The sequence below is a fragment of the Podarcis filfolensis genome (genome assembly GCF_964270895.1).
Source record: "Podarcis filfolensis genome assembly, chromosome: 8".
NCBI lineage: Eukaryota > Metazoa > Chordata > Lepidosauria > Squamata > Lacertidae > Podarcis > Podarcis filfolensis.
Genome location: NC_139611.1, coordinates 628,775 through 647,996, shown reverse-complemented (window position 1 = coordinate 647,996; position 19,222 = coordinate 628,775). Strand labels below are relative to the sequence as shown.

Here is a 19,222-nt window from a genome sequence, read left to right as displayed (position 1 = left end):
CTGCTCTGGTCAGACCTCACCTGGAGTACTGTGTCCAGTTCTGGGCACCACAGTTCAAGAAGGACACTGACAAACTGGAACGTGTCCAGAGGAGGGCAACCAAAATGGTCAAAGGCCTGTAAACAATGCCTTATGAGGAACGGCTACGGGAGCTGGGCATGTTTAGCCTGGAGAAGAGGAGGTTAAGGGGTGATATGATAGCCATGTTCAAATATATAAAAGGATGTCACATAGAGGAGGGAGAAAGGTTGTTTTCTGCTGCTCCAGAGAAGCGGACACAGAGCAATGGTTCCAAACTACAAGAAAGAAGATTCCACCTAAACATTAGGAAGAACTTCCTGATAGTAAGAGCTGTTCAACAGTGGAATTTGCTGCCAAGGAGTGTGGTGGAGTCTCCTTCTTTGGAGGTCTTTAAGCAGAGGCTTGACAACCATATGTCAGGAGTGCTCTGATGGTGTTTCCTGCTTGGCAGGGGGTTGGACTCAATGGCCCTTGTGGTCTCTTCCAACTCTATGATTCTATGACTCTGTTGCAAATATTCTGTCCATAAAGCTCTTTCCCAGCTATTTCCTCCCCTCCCCAATGGGTCAGAGACGTTAAGTTATTGTCCTTTTGCAGCAACGTAGTCTTGGTTTTGTAGTAGAAAACCTACTGCTCCATTCTCATGCCAGCAGAGAGATGGACTCCCCCTTTTTACGTTTCCTCTGTCTTCAAAATCGGTTGTCGCCAAATAATTCCAAATTTATTCTTACTTTGTTTTGGATTGTCCTTTTATATTGGGAAATCAGCTGCCTTTTGCCATCGGAACTTGAGGCTTCTCTTAACAGGAGTAGCGATTAAACCCCCTATGCACCCGCGCCTCCATCACCCTGGGCTTCCGAGCCTTTTTACAGGATCTTTAGCCCTGGGGGAGATACACCAGGGGTGCCGCTGGGTCCCCAGCAACCAAAACTCCCTTTTGGGGTTTTTCTGGAGCTCACAGCGCCTTTGTGAAGCTCCAATCTCCTGTTAAACTCAGATTTCCCCGTAGAGGCTAAATCCGTGTCAGTAATGGCTCCCACAGCTGACCAGAAGTCTGCTTTGCACCTTCTTTCAGTGTGATGTGTCCTTGCACTCTGATAATGCCTTCTGCTTCTCTGAATGGAAGGAGGGGAGTAGGTGTAAAAGCTAGCTGACTGCACGAAGGCAACATTTACATTTGTTGCCCCCTCCACTTTTGGCCTTAGCCCCACCCACCACTAGCATGAAGGTATTTCTTCATTCATTCACTTATTTATTTCTCAATGTATATGCCACTCAACGGGCGTGGGCATTGAACCTTAATTCAAACTCGGGGTTGGGATAGTGTCCTCCATTACACCAGTAACAGGCTGTTTTGGGGGCAGATGAACAAATAACCGACTGTGTAGCTTATACACAGGACATAGGAAGCAGTGTATATTTAAAGCAGTTGTCATATCAATTGCCATGGATTTCCCCTCAAAGAATCTGGGAACTGTAGTCTTTGAGGGTGCTGAGAATTGCTAGGAGGCCACCCCATTATTCATCTCACAACTACAATTCCTAGAGTTCCCTTGGAAGAGGAAGAGGCTATTAAGCCACTTTGAGAATTGAAGCTCTGTGAGGGGAATGGGGGTTTCCTAACAACTCTCAGTCCCCTTAACAAACTGCAAAGTGCCCAGGAGTCCTTGCGGGGAGCCGGGATTGTTTAAAGTGGCATGATACTGCTTCAAATGTATAGTGCAGAAGTAGCCTTATGCCAAATCTGATCACTGGTCCTTCTAGCTTTGCATTATCTACTCTGACTGGCAGTGTCTCTTCAGGGCTTCAAGGAGCAGTTTTTCCCAGCCGTTCCTGGAGGCACCAGCAATTGAACCTAGGACCTTCTGCCTGCAAAGCAAATTCTCCACCCCTGTGCTGCAATTCTTCCCCAGCTCTGTCCTCCAACAGAGAAGAATGGCTTCAGTATCTGCTGCCTGAAGCAGTTCCCTCACTTTGTCCAATGCCAGGCCCTGCCAGCCCTGTCTGACCACAGAGGCTCTTCCTCTGCTAGTGGCAAGATGCCACAGATGATGAGCACTCATCACATGGCTGCATGCACCCCACAATTATAGTTGCCATTGGCCACTATGAGGATAAATGTGAAAGATAAACCATTAAGGGCACCTCCCTTACCTAGCTTAGGAAGTGAGGCCCAAGCTGGAGGTGGGTCTGGAAGTGGAGTGAGAAAGTGGAGTGAGAAAGAGTGGCTGGGGAAACCCAGCCAGATTGTTGGAGTATAAATAAATTGTTGTTGTTGTAGCTAAAGGTGAGAATGCCTGTTGGGCATAATTATGTAATAAAACTATTTCTTATTCAGCTCACCTGACCTGCTTTTGTTCTCTTGCAGAGACCAACCTGAGTTCCCTAAAGCAGTCACACCTGGATAGTTCTCCTGTGGTGTCTTCGCCCCATCAGAGAAGAGACTCTGACAGGTACTGCCAGCTCTGCACAGCTTGGTTTAATAACCCAATGATGGCACAGCAACACTATGACGGGAAAAAGCACAAAAAGAATGCGGCCAGGGCAGATTTACTAGAGCAACTAGGGAAGACGCTGGATCTAGGCGAGTTAAGAGGTAAGAGCCTTTGGTTTTCTAAAAGCATCAATGTGGGAACCCCCTGTGTGCTCTCCCCAGTCCTCCAAGCGTCCATGTAGCAAGCCATTGGGAGGGCTCCATGCGATTCCAGTGATTTCCATCACACTAGTTGAATGCCCAACCCCAGGGGCTCAAGGCATCTTAGGGTGCAGCATCTGTCTGTCTGTCTGTCTCTCTTTTCCTGGGGATCTGATGTGAGATCTATGAGGTCTGCTGCCTCATAGGAGTGGGTGATGTTTGCCTCCAGTTATTGAGGAAGAGTTGTGGCTCAGTGGAAAAGCACAGAGGGGGCTGGGAGAGAAGTCTGTCTGAAACCTGGAAAGCCAGGCGGTGCCACTAGGCTCTGATTCAGTACAAGGCAGCTTCCTATCTACATACCCTCCAACATTCATCAGATGAAAATAGGGGCATTTCTCACTCCCCCCTGGCCGCAACTGACCCTCCTTGACCCCCATTTTTTTGTCATTGTCCCCTGCAAAGCATTTCCTATCAGAAGAAGGGCAAATGTTGCCACCACTAGTCCAAAGGAATACATCACACACCCCTTCGCCATCCTGAGAAAAACCCTTAATCTTGATTTGATTTGATTCTTTGGTAGATTTACAAAAATAAAAAAACACACTCCTAAATTAATTTTATAAAGGGGCAGAAATAGATGCAGACACACAAAGAATTTTTTAAATAAAGAAAATCAAGACTGCACTCTGCTGCCCCATTTTTCTCGCCCAGGGCAGCTCTGCCTTCTGTCTGCACCTCAGGGCTGGCGCCTCATGCGAGACTGGGCGTCAGCAGCAAAAGCAGCCTCTCCTCCTCCTCGCCTGCTCTCCAGCATCTGCCACAAGGTGCCCAAGGGAGGAGGCCATGGAGAGGCTCCACCGCAACCGCAGCTGCTGCCACCACTGCTGTTGCTCAGGACAAACACCAGTTCAACCTTCTCCCTGAGCTTGGCGAAATAGGGACATTCTGGGATCAAATCAGCAGCTGGGAAGGATTTCATAATTCTGGGACACTTGGAAGGTATGTATCTATGTTCCTAATGGTTGGGAAAGGGCTGCTGTAGCTTAGTGGTAAACCATCTGCTCTGCATGCAGAAGGTTCAGGCCTCCTGCAGATGCCATCTAATTAGGAGGTCTGTTCCACACAATGTAGAAATCAGGCATTTAGTGTTGTGACACCTGCCCTTTGGGATGCCCTCCCCTTGAATATCCAAAAAGTGCCATCTTTGTTGTCTTTTCAGTGCATACAAGACCTTCCTCTTTCTCATTCTGCATGTGTACAGCAATTGTTTTCAAGATGCTTTTATTACCTTACCACTTGTTGTTCATCAGCCCAGGCTCCTTATTATTAGTAGATAATAAATGTAAATGAATCATCAGCTCCAGGTGGGGCTGGGAGAGACCCAGCCTCAAGCCCTGGAGAGTTGCCAGTCAGTGCTTAGACAAGGCTTAGCTTGGTGGTTGGATTCAGTAGAAGGCAGCTTCCTATACTCCTTGATGTCGTGGTGCATCTGCTTTGCATGCAGGAGCTCTCAGCTTAAATCCTTGACATCCCTGGGCTGGCTGGAATAGACCTTTATCTGAAACCCTGCAGAGCCACTGCCAGTCAGTGCAGACAGTACCAAGCTAGATGGACCAGTGGTCTGACTCAGTATAAGGCAGGTTCCTATGTGTGAATTGCCTTCAGACACTTCTGGTGGGTCTTGCCCGGGGCCACTAATGAACCATTGATGGGGCTTTATGCATCCCACAGACCACAGGTTAGGCACCCTTGGTCTAGAATATCTTACTTTAGGACGGCTGCAGACTGAAGAATATGGCCCATTTTCTACCTTGTTCCCACAAAATTCCAGCAGGTGAGGTCTCCCTGGGGGAGGGAGGGTCTGCAGCCACTTTTGCCAAGGCCCATTCATTCCTCATTTTTACAGGAACTGCCCACCCAATTCCCTTCCTTCTCCGCTGAAATCTGTTAATTATGTAAAATCTTGACAAAACACATCTCCTGAGTTGGGGAAACATGCTTTCCCCTTTCCCTTTAACTTCCTGCAGTCAAGTACTATTAGCTGGAAGCCCATCAAATATGGAATGTTTTATCCATTTATGTCTCACTAAAGGGATTTGAAAACAGAAGGGTTTCCTAGTGCTACATTATATATAGTTTTTTTAATGTGCTGTGTTCCTTTCCCCTTTCCCTGCCTGAGCTCCACAAAACGCAGGTTGAGTTTCTAGATGAATCTCCTGTTATTAAATCCTTCTTGAATGGGTGGCATCCTTCCCTCTGGAACAAGCACATGCCACAAGTGTTCTTCAGAATATATGTAAAACACAGAGATTGAAGCATTCTCCTCTCATCTGCCCCAAGGCAGCAAATTTAGCAACATAACCCCTAACAGTATGATTATATGTGAGATGGAAATAGGTGGTTCTCTTTTATTTGCTGCATCTCCCGCCTCGGGCAGAATTTCCTTTTATGTCTTATTCCAGAAAAACCAACAGCCTTGACCGAGAGACCCCCGTGGGCCTTATTCTCCAGCGCCCTCTGGTGCAAAACTCTTGCAACTGCAGCATGAAGTGGCTTCCTGGGCTTCTTTCCTCTATGTTAGAGTGGTTTAAGACTATGCTGCCCATTGCTTTAACCTTCCCTTGGGATGCCAAGGGAGTCTTGAGCTCCTGTCCAGCACCTTCGTATTAAATGCCTTGAATGATCCAAGTCTACTCAAGTCAATAGGGGTGTATGGTGTGTTGGGGGAGGGGTAGTACCTCTGGTGGGGGACATGTCATGCTCCTTCTGGGGTAGTTTGTCCTCACCCTGCTCCCAGCTCTCACCTGCGGCTCCAGGAAGCTGTCAGCAGGTGACAGCAGCCACACCCCAGGGAATGTCTTTGACTGGCCGGCTAAACCAGGTGAGGGAAGCCGATGGGTTTCAAACTCTTGGTGAGTTAAAGACTTCCCTGAATGTGAAGACAGGTGCTGGCAGATTGAGCAGAGGAGACCAATAGTGGGTCCAGCAGTCAAGAAGGTTGTTTCTGCATGTGCTGTAAATAATAATAATAATAATAATAATAATAATAATAATAATAATAATAATTAATAAACAACTTTTATTTGTATCCCGCCCTCCCCAGGAAGTGAGGGACAAGTGGGGCTCGTCCACCTGGGAAGGGAGCCCATCTAGGAGAAGGAGAACTCTGCTCCTTAACCTCTGCTGCCTTGCAGGGTATCTTCAGGAGAAGAAAAGGCTCAGGAGTAAACCCTCCACAAATCCAGAGTGGCATCCCTAAGGTGGCTGGATGGCGCCGTGTGCGCCCCTTTCCAGCAGCTGTGGCAAACATTGGTGCCAAACATTCTGCTTTCCTTTGGACCACATCAGAGATGCCAAAAAGGGTGTCTTGCTGTTTGGTCAGCCCAGAATCTCCGTCCACACAGCCCAGACTTGCACATCGGGGAGATCACAGAGTGGTGTGACTTCACCCCTGGAGGCACAGTCCATTGTCTCTCGAAACAGAGGGATGGCAGCAACAACCTCTATCTAGTCATATCAACCCTGATTTGCTCCTGGTGTTCCATGGCCAACTATGGGCTCATCCACACTCCCACTTGTCATGAGTTTGAGTGGTTTACCATTTGCCCCTCTACTTTCCCCGGGAAAGTACCCTGATGAATTGGAAGAAACTGGATTGGCATTCATCCCAATACAATGGTAAACAGTGGGGTTTTCCCAGGGAAAAGTGGCAGTACAAGAGGAAGTGTGGATGGGCCCTATGATAATGGGAACAGAAGCAATATAGCTCTTAGGAGCAGGTGATGGGGCCAATCAGAAGGGAAATGAGGGAGGCTGAAAAGAAAGGGGACTCTTAGGACCTGAGGCAGCAAAATGTTGGACAACAAGAGAGAGAGAGAGAGAGAGAGAGAGAGTGCACATGTCAGAAAGATCTCAGTGCAATTTAATAAAACTAAGTTTTGCTCACTGGTGCAAAATAGCCTCTTAAAAACTAGTACAGAGCAGATGTGTCAAGTGTTCCTGAGAAAGGGTTTCTACAATGTGGATGGCTAGCTGAAAAGCCTTTGCCTCATAACTGCAGTGATATAATAAAAAATGGAAAGTATTATTATTATATTATTATTATTATTATTATTATTATTATTATTATTATTATCATCCTCATCATTATCATCCGTGTCATTAATTTATTGATCACCTTCTAAGACACCATCTCAATTAGATTTATATATAATTGAAAACAGTTAAAAACACAGAAACTTTTGAAACAATACTAAAACCATAACAAGTGGACACTTGTGATAAAAAACTATTTATCAAGCCAGGAAAGACTTGAACTGGACAGCCTTTGAACAGACAGTTCTTAGTAAAGTAACACACATGGCTACCATATTTTCCAGTATTAACTAAAATGAACCCAAAATAATGTAAGGCGTTTCAGCTTATTCCTAATTTCTTTTATTCAGTCTCTTAAAAAAAAAAGACAAAAAGTGGAAATGAATAAGTAAAAATCCCCCTGAAGAACATAACTTTCTATGCATGTAGCACATGTCCACATTCCAGAAAAATCAAATGCTTTGCTTGATCATGAGACCTGTGAAGATTTCTGGGTGGTTCTGCAAAGAACTGCCGCATCTTTCTGATTACAATCCAGCACAAATATCTCTTTTGAATTTTTCCCAAAGGTTTTCACATCTGCCAAGTCAATTTCTCTTGCTCTAATAGCCAGCAGATCTAAGTAACAACAACCGGGTGGGGGTGGGGGAATCTCACCCTAATTCTACCAACTGACAGCTTTTTCTGCCTGTTGACAAGCTTCAAAGTTTTGTAACAATCTGTCCCTGAGCAATACAAGAAAAAATGTTTTTGTTTTGCTTTTGTTTTCCCAATGAGTTGCTTCACTTGAACAATGTTTACAGGCCCAGCTGTATTTAATTTTATATGAAACATCCTCTCCAGTTTTGATAACGCTGTCATTCTTCAGAAATAGTCATCGCTTCCCAAATCTAACATTTGGGATTTCATCAGTTTAATTAAATAATGATGCCATTGCACCTATAACTCCATGCCCAGGCAGTATGAAGGTTCATTCCCTTGTGATGAGAGGAATCCTGGAGGCTTTATGGCATTTTTGTAAGATCTGTTTATTTCTAGATAATAATAAAAAAAGGTAAAGGACCCCTGGACAGTTAAGTCCAGTCAAAGGCTACTCTGGGGTTGTGGTGCTCATCTCACTTTCAGGCCAAGGGAGCCGGCGTTTGTCCACAGACAGCTTTCCTGTTCATGTGGCCAGCAGGACTAAACCACTTCTGGCTCAACGGGACACCGTGACAGAAACCAGAGCGCACAGAAAACGCTGTTTACATTCCCGCCGGAGTGGTACCTGTTTATCTACTTGCACTTTGACGTGCTTTTGAACTGCTAGGTTGGCAGGAAGAAGAAGAGTTTGGATTTGATATCACTCCCCTTCAGGAGTCTCAAAGTGGCTAACATTCTCCTTTCCCTTCCTCCCCCACAACAAACACTCTGTGAGGTGTGTGAGGCTGAGAGGCTTCTGAGAAGTGTGAACAGCCCAAGGTCACCCAGCAGCTGCATGTGGAGGAGCGGAGACGCGAACCCGATTCCCCAGATTACGAGTCTACCTTGGGGAGAGGGAATTCAATTCAATTCTCATTTAGAGGTCCTTCTGAACCAAAACACAGCCATCCTCCAAAATTAATTTATCTCAAAATTTTGCAACACAGTTCTCCGGTTAAGTACTACATACAGAAATGCACACAATATGGTAAAATGTGCATAAAAATGCCTATTAGTGAAAATAAATAAAAATGCTTTATATTAGAGGAACTTGCTTTGAAAACTTGCATATTGGGGGAAATTGCATACAGAAATATGTATATAAAGGGAAATTAGCAGTGAAATGCTGATGAATTTTCATGAGAGGATTTTTTATACTGAATTTAAGATGGGAAAAATGAGAGATTGATAGATTCATCCCTTCTTACATGGCTACTTCCAGAGAAGCCAGCTAAAGAACTCAAGGGGATCCAGATTGTATTTATTATGATAAATCATACCAGGACATCTCTGGCTACGTGAAGCAATATAGAAATATAAGAAATTAAGTGGAAACAATATGTAAAGCTGAGTGATAAAGATTGGTGCTGCTTTGACCAGATTTGTGGGGAACTTGGTAAATTAGGCCATAAACTTAATATTCCAGCATTGCATCAGACTTTGTGCTTGCCCTAGTTTCTACTTTCACATTCGTGGCCAGCAGCAAGTTTGTTTATTTATTTTTATTTATTCCTTTCAAAGGAGCCTCAGGTGGCAAACAACAAAAGATTAAATAATGGAAGCATTTTTAAAAACTTAAATCCATTTCAGTACAGGTGCAGACTGGGAAAGATCTCTACTTAAAAGGTTTGTGGGAAGAAGAAGGTCTTCAGCAGGTGCTGAAAAGGCAACAGAGGCAGCGCCTGCCTAATCTCCAAGGGGAGGGCGTTCCAAAGGGCAGATGCCACAACACTCAAGGCCCAAGTCCTGCATTTTGTGGACTGCCTGATAAGATGGTACCTGTAGAAGGCCCTCACCTGCAGAGTGCAGCAAATAGTTGAGTATATAATGAGAGACAATCTTTCAAATATTGTATTTTCAAACACTATTCTACAGATATTGAGGGCCACTTGGAGAAGTGAGTGAGGGGGTGGGGAGGGACAGTGCCTAAGTTCACAAAGTAGCCTGCCAGCAAGATCTGTTTGCATGAGGGTTGAAGGAGGAGATCCATGGCAGCCTACTGTTACAAGCACATTGGCAGGGGGTAAAGTTGGCAACCAGAATGAAAGATTTTTATTTTTTTTCCTATCCAGTTTCCAATTTACTATGCAAGATGCTCCATATAAACTCCTGGTTCTCCTTTGAAACAACTTTCTGAGAGAGAGCCTCTGTGGACCTGCCTTCCCTAGCCTAGTGACCTCTAGATATTTTGAGCTCCGTCCAATAAACATATGGAGGGTGCTAAGTTGGAGAAGGCTGCCTTAAGTGTTATGGATGATGATTATTATTCCATTTATATCCCATCTTTCCTGAAAGGAGCATAAGGTGACACGTATTGGGTCCCCTGCCTCCATCTTCCCCCACAGCAACCTTTGGAGGTCGATTAGGCTGAGAGACAGTGACTAGCTCAAGGTTGCCTCCTTGTGTAAGAGGAGCTTGAGAAATAAATACTCTATAAACAACTATAGCAACTTCCTCTCTTCAGGACTACCTGAGGGCCCCTCCAGATGGGTGTTTTTCGGCTGGTGTAGGCAATAACATGTCATGGAGACATTCATTGTGCATCAGTGGTGGATCTATACTGGACCATTGACACATCACTGCCCTTTGTTAGCTGTTCTGTGATGCATCCCCCAATGTGTCTGCACTGTTGCCCTATGGTGAGGCAAAGCAAAAGTGGGATAAAAAGAACGGAACCTCCAGGAACATTTGTGGTATGAAAAGTTGCAGGATATAATCAGGAAGTGACAGGGCATGTAACAGAAACAAAGTGGTATGTCCTCTCCAAAACTTTCTCAGGCACCAACAGTATTGAAAATGGGGTGAGGTGTAACTGCCCCAGGACCACGATGGGCACAGTTCATCATGAACACACAATAAAAAAGATGTCTAGAGGGCATTCCTACCCCCATATCTCTCTCTCTCTCTCCACCCTTCTTTTCCTTGGTGGCTCTGCTCTTTCTCGGCTTTTGCTGGATTAAGCAATGCATAAAGCAGAAGAAGTGATGGGGTGAATTATTAATTAATATCTGCAAAGCTATTTGATTTATTAGTGCCGGGTGTTATAAAACCTTTAAAAAAAAAAAAAAGCTTCAGTTTCTTAGAAGCTGTTTAATATGGGAAAGAGTGTTAACTACCATAATCCTCTTTTATAAATCTGATATCAGCCTCACGATTCACGATGTCCTCTTTAAGTGCCTCTTTTGATTTAACTGGTTTAGCACAGGTCAAGATTTAAAGAAGCATTTTAAAGGCATGGCATTCTCTATTTGTTTACCCTGCTGTTGTGACGTGGGGTTTGTGATTTCAGCTCTCTTGACATAATATGCTGGAGACAGTTCTGTAGTAACACTTCTTTATTACAGCAAACAAGACTGAGAACTGAGGAGGGGAGAGCTACATTTATAGGGACAGGGAACTAGCTAGAAAGGATACATTTTGGAGGGAACAATATCAGGCAATCCCAGTCCTGCCTTTTGGAGGAAACCAATAAGACAGAGGATCCAAATACAGCAGCTTAAATGAACCAATAGTAGCTGTACCCTCTGGAACCAAAAGGCAGTTACTTTACCCTAATGCAAATACAGACAACAATAATGCAGATATAAAATCCTTTGACTCAATACACAACACCTGCCTTTAAAAAATAAGCCTGCCACGTGTGTATGTGGGGGGGGGGGCACATACACACACAAAATCAAGGAGAAAACCTGCATGCAGTACCGGGGGGGGGCAGGGGCAAAATGTGGGTGACTGTTACTTCTGCACAGGGGGTGACATTTCAGCCACACAAACAAGAGATTTCTATATTATTTTTACAGTCATACCTCAGATTACAGATGCTTCAGGTTGTGTGTTTTTGGGTTGCGCACCGCACTGAACCCGGAAGTACCGGAACGGATTACTTCTGGGTTTTGGTGATTGTGCATGCGCAGAAGCACTAAATCGTGCTTTGCGCATGTGCAGAAGTGCTGAATCGCAACGTAAGATTCCAGGGTGGCTTTCACACCCACACATACTCTCAGTTTAAAATAAATTATAGTCAGAGAACAGTGTGGGTCCTCTGTGGGGGGGGGGCACACATGCACCTTCAGCATGTGATGGAAACCCCCTAGTGAATGTACCAGATACACCTCTGTAGGCACGGAATTCCACAGCTCAGGGGCTGCCACAGAGAATCCCCTCCCCCAGGCTGCTCCATGCAAGCTTCTGAAGGCAGTGGAAATACCAAGAGGGTCCCCTCTAGCAAGCTTAACTCCTGAGTTCAGCCAGGCAGAAGTACTCAAGGAGGGCGTTGAGCAGGCCGGAAGAGAGGGGAGATATGGCTTAGGGAGAAAGAATGACCTAGGGCTAGGCAGAGAAGTCTGGAGGGCCACAATTGACTCCTAGACCTGAGATTTCCCACCCCAATGCATATATTGTTCCTGTTCTGTAAAATAGGTCCTCAAGTTGGACTCTGCTGCATTTGCCCTCCATCCTTACCTTGGAGAGATTGGTAGAAGGATATCCAGGGTCCCTCTGTCAGTGAATGAGCAGCTTCAGATGGCTCCCCACCAGTGTGTTCAAAGAGGATGCATTCAGTGTGACATTTACAAAGTTTATATTAAAAATGTATCCGCAGAGTACAGACGTGTTTTTAATTTTACAAGACTGCAGTTCAGGCTTCTGAGGAAGGAAGAGCCTCGTGCCATGCAGGGCAGATTTGTGCCCTTGACCAAAGTGCTGGCAGGACGTGGCCTCTGTGTGACCTCCATCCTGGCAGGGAGCTGCATGTGCTTTGGCCACATTGCAGGGACTGTTTCCTTGCCACCACCAGCCGCCAGGAGGAATATGTTGTGCTGGCTCCATTTGGTACTACTACTACTACTACATTTTATTATTTATATTCTGCCCATCTGGCTGGGTTTTCCCAGGCACTCTGGGCGGCTCCCAACAGAGGACCAAAAACAGAATAAAACTCAGCGCCACTACTGAGACCACCCTCTGCCTGGTTCCCTGTAACCTCACTTCTCGCAGTGAGGGAACCGCCAGAAGGCCCTCAGAGCTGGACCTCAGTGAACAATGGGGGTGGAGACGCTCCTTCACGTATACTGGGCCGAGGCCACTACCAGACCAGGCAGCACCAACACTTTGAATTGTGCTCGGAAACCTGCTGGGAGCCAATGCAGATCTTTCAAGACCAGTGTTATGAGGTCTTGGCAGCCGCTCCCAGTCACCAGTCTAGCTGCCACATTCTGGATTAGTTGTAGTTTCCGGGTCACCTTCAAAGGTAACCCCATGTAGAACACATTGCAGTAGTCCAAGCGGGAGATAACCAGAGCATGCACCACTCTGGTGAGGCAGTCTGCGCGCAGGGAGGGTTTCAGACTGCATACCAGATGGAGCTGGTAGACAGCTGCCCTGGACACAGAATTGACCTGCACCTCCATGGACAGCTGTGAGTCCAAAATGACTCCCAGGCTGCGCACCTGGTCCTTCAGGGGAACAGTTACCCCATTCAGGACCAGGGAGTCCCCCACCCCCGCCCGCCCCCTCAATCCGTTAGCCGCCACCCATCCTCCAACCGCCTCCAGACACTCACACAGGACCTTCACTGCTTTCACTGGTTCTGATTAAAAAGAGAGGTAGAGCTGGGTATCATCCACATACTGATGAACACCCAGCCCAAACCCCCTGATGATCTCTCCCAGTCGCTTCATATAGATGTTAAAAAGCATGGGGCAGAGAATGGTACCCTGAGGCACCCCATAAGTGAGGGCCCAGGGGTTCGAACACTCATCCCCCCAACACCACTTTCTGGACACAGCTCAGGAGGAAGGAGAGGAACAACTGTATAACAGTGCCCCCAGCTTCCAGCCCCTCTAGACGGTCCAGAAGGATGTCTGGTTGATGGTATCAAAGGCTGCTGAGAGATCCAGCCCAACTAGACGCTGCATGGGAAAGTTTGAAAGTGGGGCAAAGTTTGGTAAAGGCAGAGATCTTGGACCATGTGGCCCTGCTTGCTCTTCTCACCAACCCTCCTGCCATTCCAACCCCCCACATTAATCCCCTAGATCTTCCCCTTCTCAACTCATGCAACTATGAAGCTCACTTTTCACTTTCCCAGTTCCATTACTGATGTCACCTATCTTTTCTATTTTGCTTGCAGCCAGCTTGGCACTCGTTTTCCACTTTCACCCATGCCCATGCATCCTCCTCTCTACTCCTTTGTGCAACTCCCCTCTTGCACACAACACCCCCATTGTTGTGCAACATGCATTTACTTTTGCACCCCTAACACATCTTGGCCTCAAGCAAATCCAAGATTGTGTTGCAGCACTACAAATCCTCTATTTGAGGCTGCACAAAGACATTCTTACATTTCTATTGTATAGTGAAATATACAGGATGAACAGATGTGCTATCCTTATTTAGTGTAAGTCCCACAGTAACAGCAGTCCCACCCCCCAGCTCATGCCAGACTCTTTCTGCATGAGAATGCCACCTGCTGATACTGTGCTCGGTGCCCTAACTGGGACTATATTAGATGGGTGGGATGCTCTTTGTAAAACATTATTTTTTTATTCTTGCCATATACAGAAAGTGGCTATTTTTACCTATGATAAACATTAGACAGTTGTAAAAAAAAATTTAAAGGAATATTTTTACCAAAAAACTTTTTTTAAAAAAAGACAAGAATAGATCAAATCCATATGTTTCTTTTTAAAAAATAAAGCCCCTTCTCCAACCACCGTGTCTTGCTGTCATCCTCATGGGACTTATCATCAAGATTCTACAGCTGCTGGCAAAAAAGGTTAGCACAAGATTTTTCATTTTATCACCTTAAAATGATATAAAACATTTTAAATATTCAAATTGCCTTCTGCCTAGGCTTTATCTCCCTTTTTTACTTAGAAGATTATTAATAGTAAAGTTAATCTCTCCGTATGTGAACACGAATGTGACCTGCTGTGATGAGGGAGAGATCATTTAGTTCTGACTGACCCAGTTAGAATTGGAGTGTTCCATCTGTGAATGCGCTTATATTACCGTATTTTTCGCTCCATAGGACACACTTTTTCCGTCTTAAAAACTAAGGGGAAAAGTCTGTGCATCCTATGGAGCAAATGCAGGGGGGAGGCAGGCAGGAACAGCCCCCAAGAGCCGCACACAAGCTTCGCACGGCTCTTGCAGGCTTTTCCCCAGGAGGGAGAAGGGACTGACACAGCCAGTCAGTCCCTTCTCCCTCCTTGTAGAAAAGCCCGCAGGAGCTGTGCGCTCCTTAAAGGGTGCTCGGCTCCTGTGGGCTTTTGCGGTAGGTGGGGGAATTGCCATAGCCGTGCGCAGCCTCCCCAGCCGGGAGAGGCTGCGCAAGGCTAAAGAGGAAGCCAAGGCAGCGAGCGGGATGGATCGCACTGGCTGCCTTGGCTTCTTTAGCCACGCTTCTTTAGTCGCGCTGGAGAGGTTTAGCTCCCGGCTGGAGAGGTTGCGCGGCTATGGCAGAAGCCAAGACAGCCAGCGGGGTGGATCCCGCTCGCTGTCTTGGCTTCTTTGCTCTTTGGGGCTGGAGGGGGAACCCAGGCTTCTCCCGCAGCCCCGAGAAGCTCTGGGAGAAGCGGACAGGCTGCGCGCAGCCTGTCCACTGCTCTTTGAGCTGGGGGGGGGGATAATATTTTTTTTCTTGATTTCCCCATCTAAAATCTAGGTGCGTCTTGTGCGTCCTATAGAGAGAAAAATACGGTAAATTTCTCTGCATCTGCATATCTGTTTCTGCCCAAGCAAACACACACAGAGAGAGACACTACATAGCTTTAAGCCACAGCTTCATCCCAATCTATGCACAGCCCCCTCTGATAATTGTACCCTATCACTGGGTTCCCTGTCAGGTTGGGGACTGCAAACTTAAGTGATAGTATACTTTGCATGTGTGAAAACAGCCATCATAGCTCAGTCACCTCTGACAGAGCTAAGCTATTTCTTGAACTTAGCAGCAGTGTAGTGGTAAAAGTTCAAAGTACAAAGAAACATAACAGACAGCTATTAATGTTTAATTGTTTTTAATTATTGGGGTTTTTCTTAAGTTTTTAGCTGGTTCTATTTTATCTCTGAGCCATCTTGAGTCCCTGCCAAAGAAAAAGGCAGGATACCCAAATAGGAGTAGATAGCAAAAGGTATAGCCAAGTAACTTCTACTCAGGGTAGAGCCATTGAAATTAATGGACCCAAGTTAACCATGCCTATTCATTTCAGTGGCTCGTCTCTGAACAGGACTAGCATTGGATACAACCCAATAGACCAAATTAATGGGATCAGCTGACAGCCAGAGAAAAGTGAGCTGGCAAAGGGTGAGGTAGGAATTGGCATGCTGGACTTTGGCTGGAGAGACCTGGGTTCACACACCTGGTCAGTCAAGGGGGGCGGTTCATAGTATGACCTTGTACCAGTCCCTGAATGCAGCTGCATCCACTGGGAGTTACAGGAGGCAGGAGGCCTTCCTTTCAACTCTCACTCATTGCAAGGGGGCCTTAGGCAAGACAAATATTTCAGCCTCAGCTTCCTATGATTTCCCTCCAGCAAGGCAAGAAATGTGATTTAGAGGATGGGGATATGTAGTCACGGCAGCAGTCTGCTCACTGCATATAAGTCAACTTGCTTATGTGAATTGCTTCTTTGGGAGCACAAAGGTTCCTTGTGACCTTGCACCTTAGCCAATCCTAACCACAGCCCAGGCTATGGGGAGAGACTGTAGCTCTGTAGCAGAGTGTGTGTTTTACATGCAGAATGTCCCACTTTATCCTTGGTATCTCCAGGTAAAAAGACCAGGTAGTATGTGCTGTGAAAGCAGGCAATATTGGAATAGATGAACAGATAATCTAATCTGGAATAAGGCAGCTTCCTACTGCCCAGCAAGGTGGGTGCTTGTGGCTCAAATGCAAAACAGGCAGAATCCAGGTCAGAAGTCCAAATCACACAAAGAGCAGACAGGACCTCGGAGAGTTCTAAAGGGTCCTGCTACAAGAGTTGCTGAGGATGCTGTCTCTGCTGGGTGGTAGATCCAACTGAAGCCAGGAGGAGATGGCTGGCAAGCACTCCAGGTCTTTGGGTCATTTCTGAATGTTGCTCTTCAATCTCTAGAATAACTTTGTTGTAACTTTACCCAAGAGTTTTTTCTTGTGCAGTAGCAATCCCCATGCAACTCTAAGTAAAGGTAAAGGGACCCCTGACCATTAGGTCCAATCGTGACTGACTCTGGGGTTGCGGCGCTCATCTCGCTTTATTGGCCGGGTCAGCATACAGCTTCCGGGTCATGTGGCCAGCATGACTAAGCCGCTTCTGGCGAACCAGAGCAGCGCACGGAAATGCCGTTTACCTTCCCGCCAGAGCGGTACCTATTTATCTACTTGCACTTTGACGTGCTTTCAAACTGCTAGGTGGGCAGGAGCAGGGACCAAGCAATGGGAGCTCACCCCGTCGCGGGGATTCGAGCTGCCGATCTTCTGATCGGCAAGTCCTAGGCTTTGTGGTTTAACCCACAGCGCCACCTGCTCCCCTCCTTTTAGGTGAATCTAAATTCCACCTCCTCCTCTTTACTGCTGGCATTATTGGTCTAATTTTAAAATTAACAGTGAACTGCTCAAGAGCATCAGATGCCACAATAAATTTACGAACAAATTGAGAACAGCCTCAATTTGCAATCTTGTGAAATTTTGTTTATTACACCAAGTGCTAGTTGTGGTGTAACACATTAAAATCCAGATTGACCTTCCAAGAGACTTTTCAAGTTCATAAATTTAGACTCTGCTTTTGAAAGGAACTGGAAGGGAGGACGACCATTTATAAGACAAGATGCAGCTGTGCAAAACAAGATAGACCAATAAATCAAGTTGAATTCTCTCCAACATGATTGTCTCTATCATCAGCAGGTATTTGAGAGGCTTTTACTGGAAGACAAGTTATGCTATGATCAGTTTGTTAGAATTCCTACTCCATGATTGCAGTCATGGGATTTTTGTCTATCACATGACGGTGTATGTTTTGACTCCACAGAGTAGGAAGTGACGGAGACAGGATGTTTGTGTTACTGTGTTCTATTGTCCTTTGTTCTTTATCTTTGCTGTCTGATGCTAGAGAGAGAGGGAGCCATGTTGCAGTGCTCCGTGTATGTAAATAAAGTAGATTAGCCAAAATGCGGAGTTGCTGAGGTCTGTCATGCAAGTTGCGAAGACTCTGCGGATCCCTAAGTGTGCCAATGTCTGTTGTCATCAGTCGCTGTGATGTTCGGGCAGAAGAAAGCTTATGGAGCTCCTGAACGAATGACCAGGAGGGAGAGAACATGCCAGTCGGGCATCTGTCTCTGCCAGGACCCTACTCAAGAGTAGGACGAGCTCCTGACAACAGTCATGGGCCCAGGGATCAGGGCCATAGACCCAGTGCCAGCAGAGGAAGAACCGAGGACTGTTTTTGTCCCGGTTGGAGTCTCCTGGAACCAGCAGCGTGAGGCAAGCCTCTTCAGAGACGGAAGCGGGGAAAGCTGCAAGGAGATAGTGAGTAAAGCCTGTGCCTAATAGCAAAAGTAAAAGGCAAGCCGGCAGAAGAAGGCTTGATTTATAGCCATCTGATAAGAACAGCTTGGACTAAGCTGCAGAATGGACCTTTTGGAGGGGTAAAAAAATAAAAATCCCAAGTCCATGAGTTACATAGAGGAAATGCCTGATGCGGCAGGTCTTTGCCGAGAAAGTAGCCTTGATTTATGTGCCACAGAAGGGAGGACATACCCCGATGCTTATGAAGCTGGATTCGCGCAGTGGCAAGCTTTGCCAAGGCAATAGCTGTTTGTGAAACATCAGCTATGGGGGAGGGAGCAATTTCCCCCAATGCTGCGTTGAAGTAGCAGGCATGAACTTTGAGAAGACAGGATTCTTCTGATTCCCCCTGTGAGTTTGGGAATGTGGGGGAGCAGTGATTTTGTTCCCAAAGCTGCAAAAGCAGTTTGATGCTGTGTCTGATGCCAACAGCCAGAGTGTGTGATCAGCAGGAATTTCATCTGCAACACACTTGGACATTCCAAGATGGCGACAGGCTATCTAGGATGCCAGAGAAGTTTGGAGAGGTGGACTTTGCTGTCTCCGATGCCCACATTATATGGGAGGCAATGGTTCCTGAAAGCAAAAGCTCCAGTTGTGTTTGGGGACGTTTTAGAGGAAAATTGCATTGTTTCCTGTTCGGGGAGAGGACTCTCCTGAATGGAAGGAGAAGAAGGGGAACTGACTGTGACATCATCGCAACCATCACTGCAACCAGTGGAAAGCAGTGGAAAGTTTGTCCTGTGAGAAGTTTGGACAGATTCCAAAAGCCAGGAAGGTTTGCAGCATTTCTGACAGGTGACATGAAGTAAGGCCAGAGATACAGAGCTTCAGTGCAGAGATGGTGACTAACTGTTCCAGGGCAGAGGTGCAAGAATCTATTGTGCTAGAATCTGAAGCGAAGGCACACCTTTGTGGAAGATGGGACTGGTTCACCAGGTGTACGCCACAGAAGGATTCGATCCACCAGTTGAGTGGAGATTCGTTGGGGGTACATAGCACCTGGATCGTAGAATTGAAAAGCTGTAACGCTGTGATGTCTAACATGTTTTTCATTCCAGGTCAAGAAGCCCAGCTGGTGTAGTGTGGCTGTTCTGTTTATGGCAACAAACAGAGTGAAACAACCCAGAAGAGCGAAAATGACATTTTACATTGTGATGTTTATTGTGTAAATGGCTTGTTCTTGCTATGTTATAATGTTAACATAGGGGATGGTGGAATGGTTCAAGAGACATATAATGTTTTGTCTG

The 19,222-nt window shown here is 46.1% G+C and overlaps 2 protein-coding genes and 1 long non-coding RNA gene across 7 annotated transcripts in view; all 3 read left to right on the top strand.

Annotated features, from left to right (window-relative positions):
- Positions 1 to 19,222, top strand: part of LOC310769935 — a 416,479-nt gene that overhangs the window by 229,314 nt on the left and 167,943 nt on the right. The gene's annotated exons all lie outside the window — the stretch shown is intronic.
- The window catches only part of ZMAT4 (zinc finger matrin-type 4), a 220,670-nt gene that overhangs the window by 163,627 nt on the left and 37,821 nt on the right, over positions 1 to 19,222 (top strand). For 4 of the 5 annotated variants that reach the window (XM_083629665.1, XM_083629664.1, XM_083629662.1 and 1 more), the window contains one exon: positions 2,390 to 2,617. In XM_083629665.1, coding sequence (XP_083485791.1) covers positions 2,390 to 2,617 — 228 coding nt within the window. Of the gene's footprint in view, positions 1 to 2,389; positions 2,618 to 14,126; positions 14,205 to 19,222 lie in introns of all 5 variants that reach the window. The other variant, XM_083629663.1, reaches the window with a different exon arrangement.
- LOC310767655 (uncharacterized protein) overlaps positions 16,189 to 19,222 on the top strand; it is a gene marked incomplete at its 3' end in the record, with an annotated part of 170,527 nt that continues 167,493 nt past the window's right edge. Inside the window, exon 1 of the mRNA XM_083624814.1 lies at positions 16,189 to 18,706. The remainder of the gene's footprint in view (positions 18,707 to 19,222) is intronic.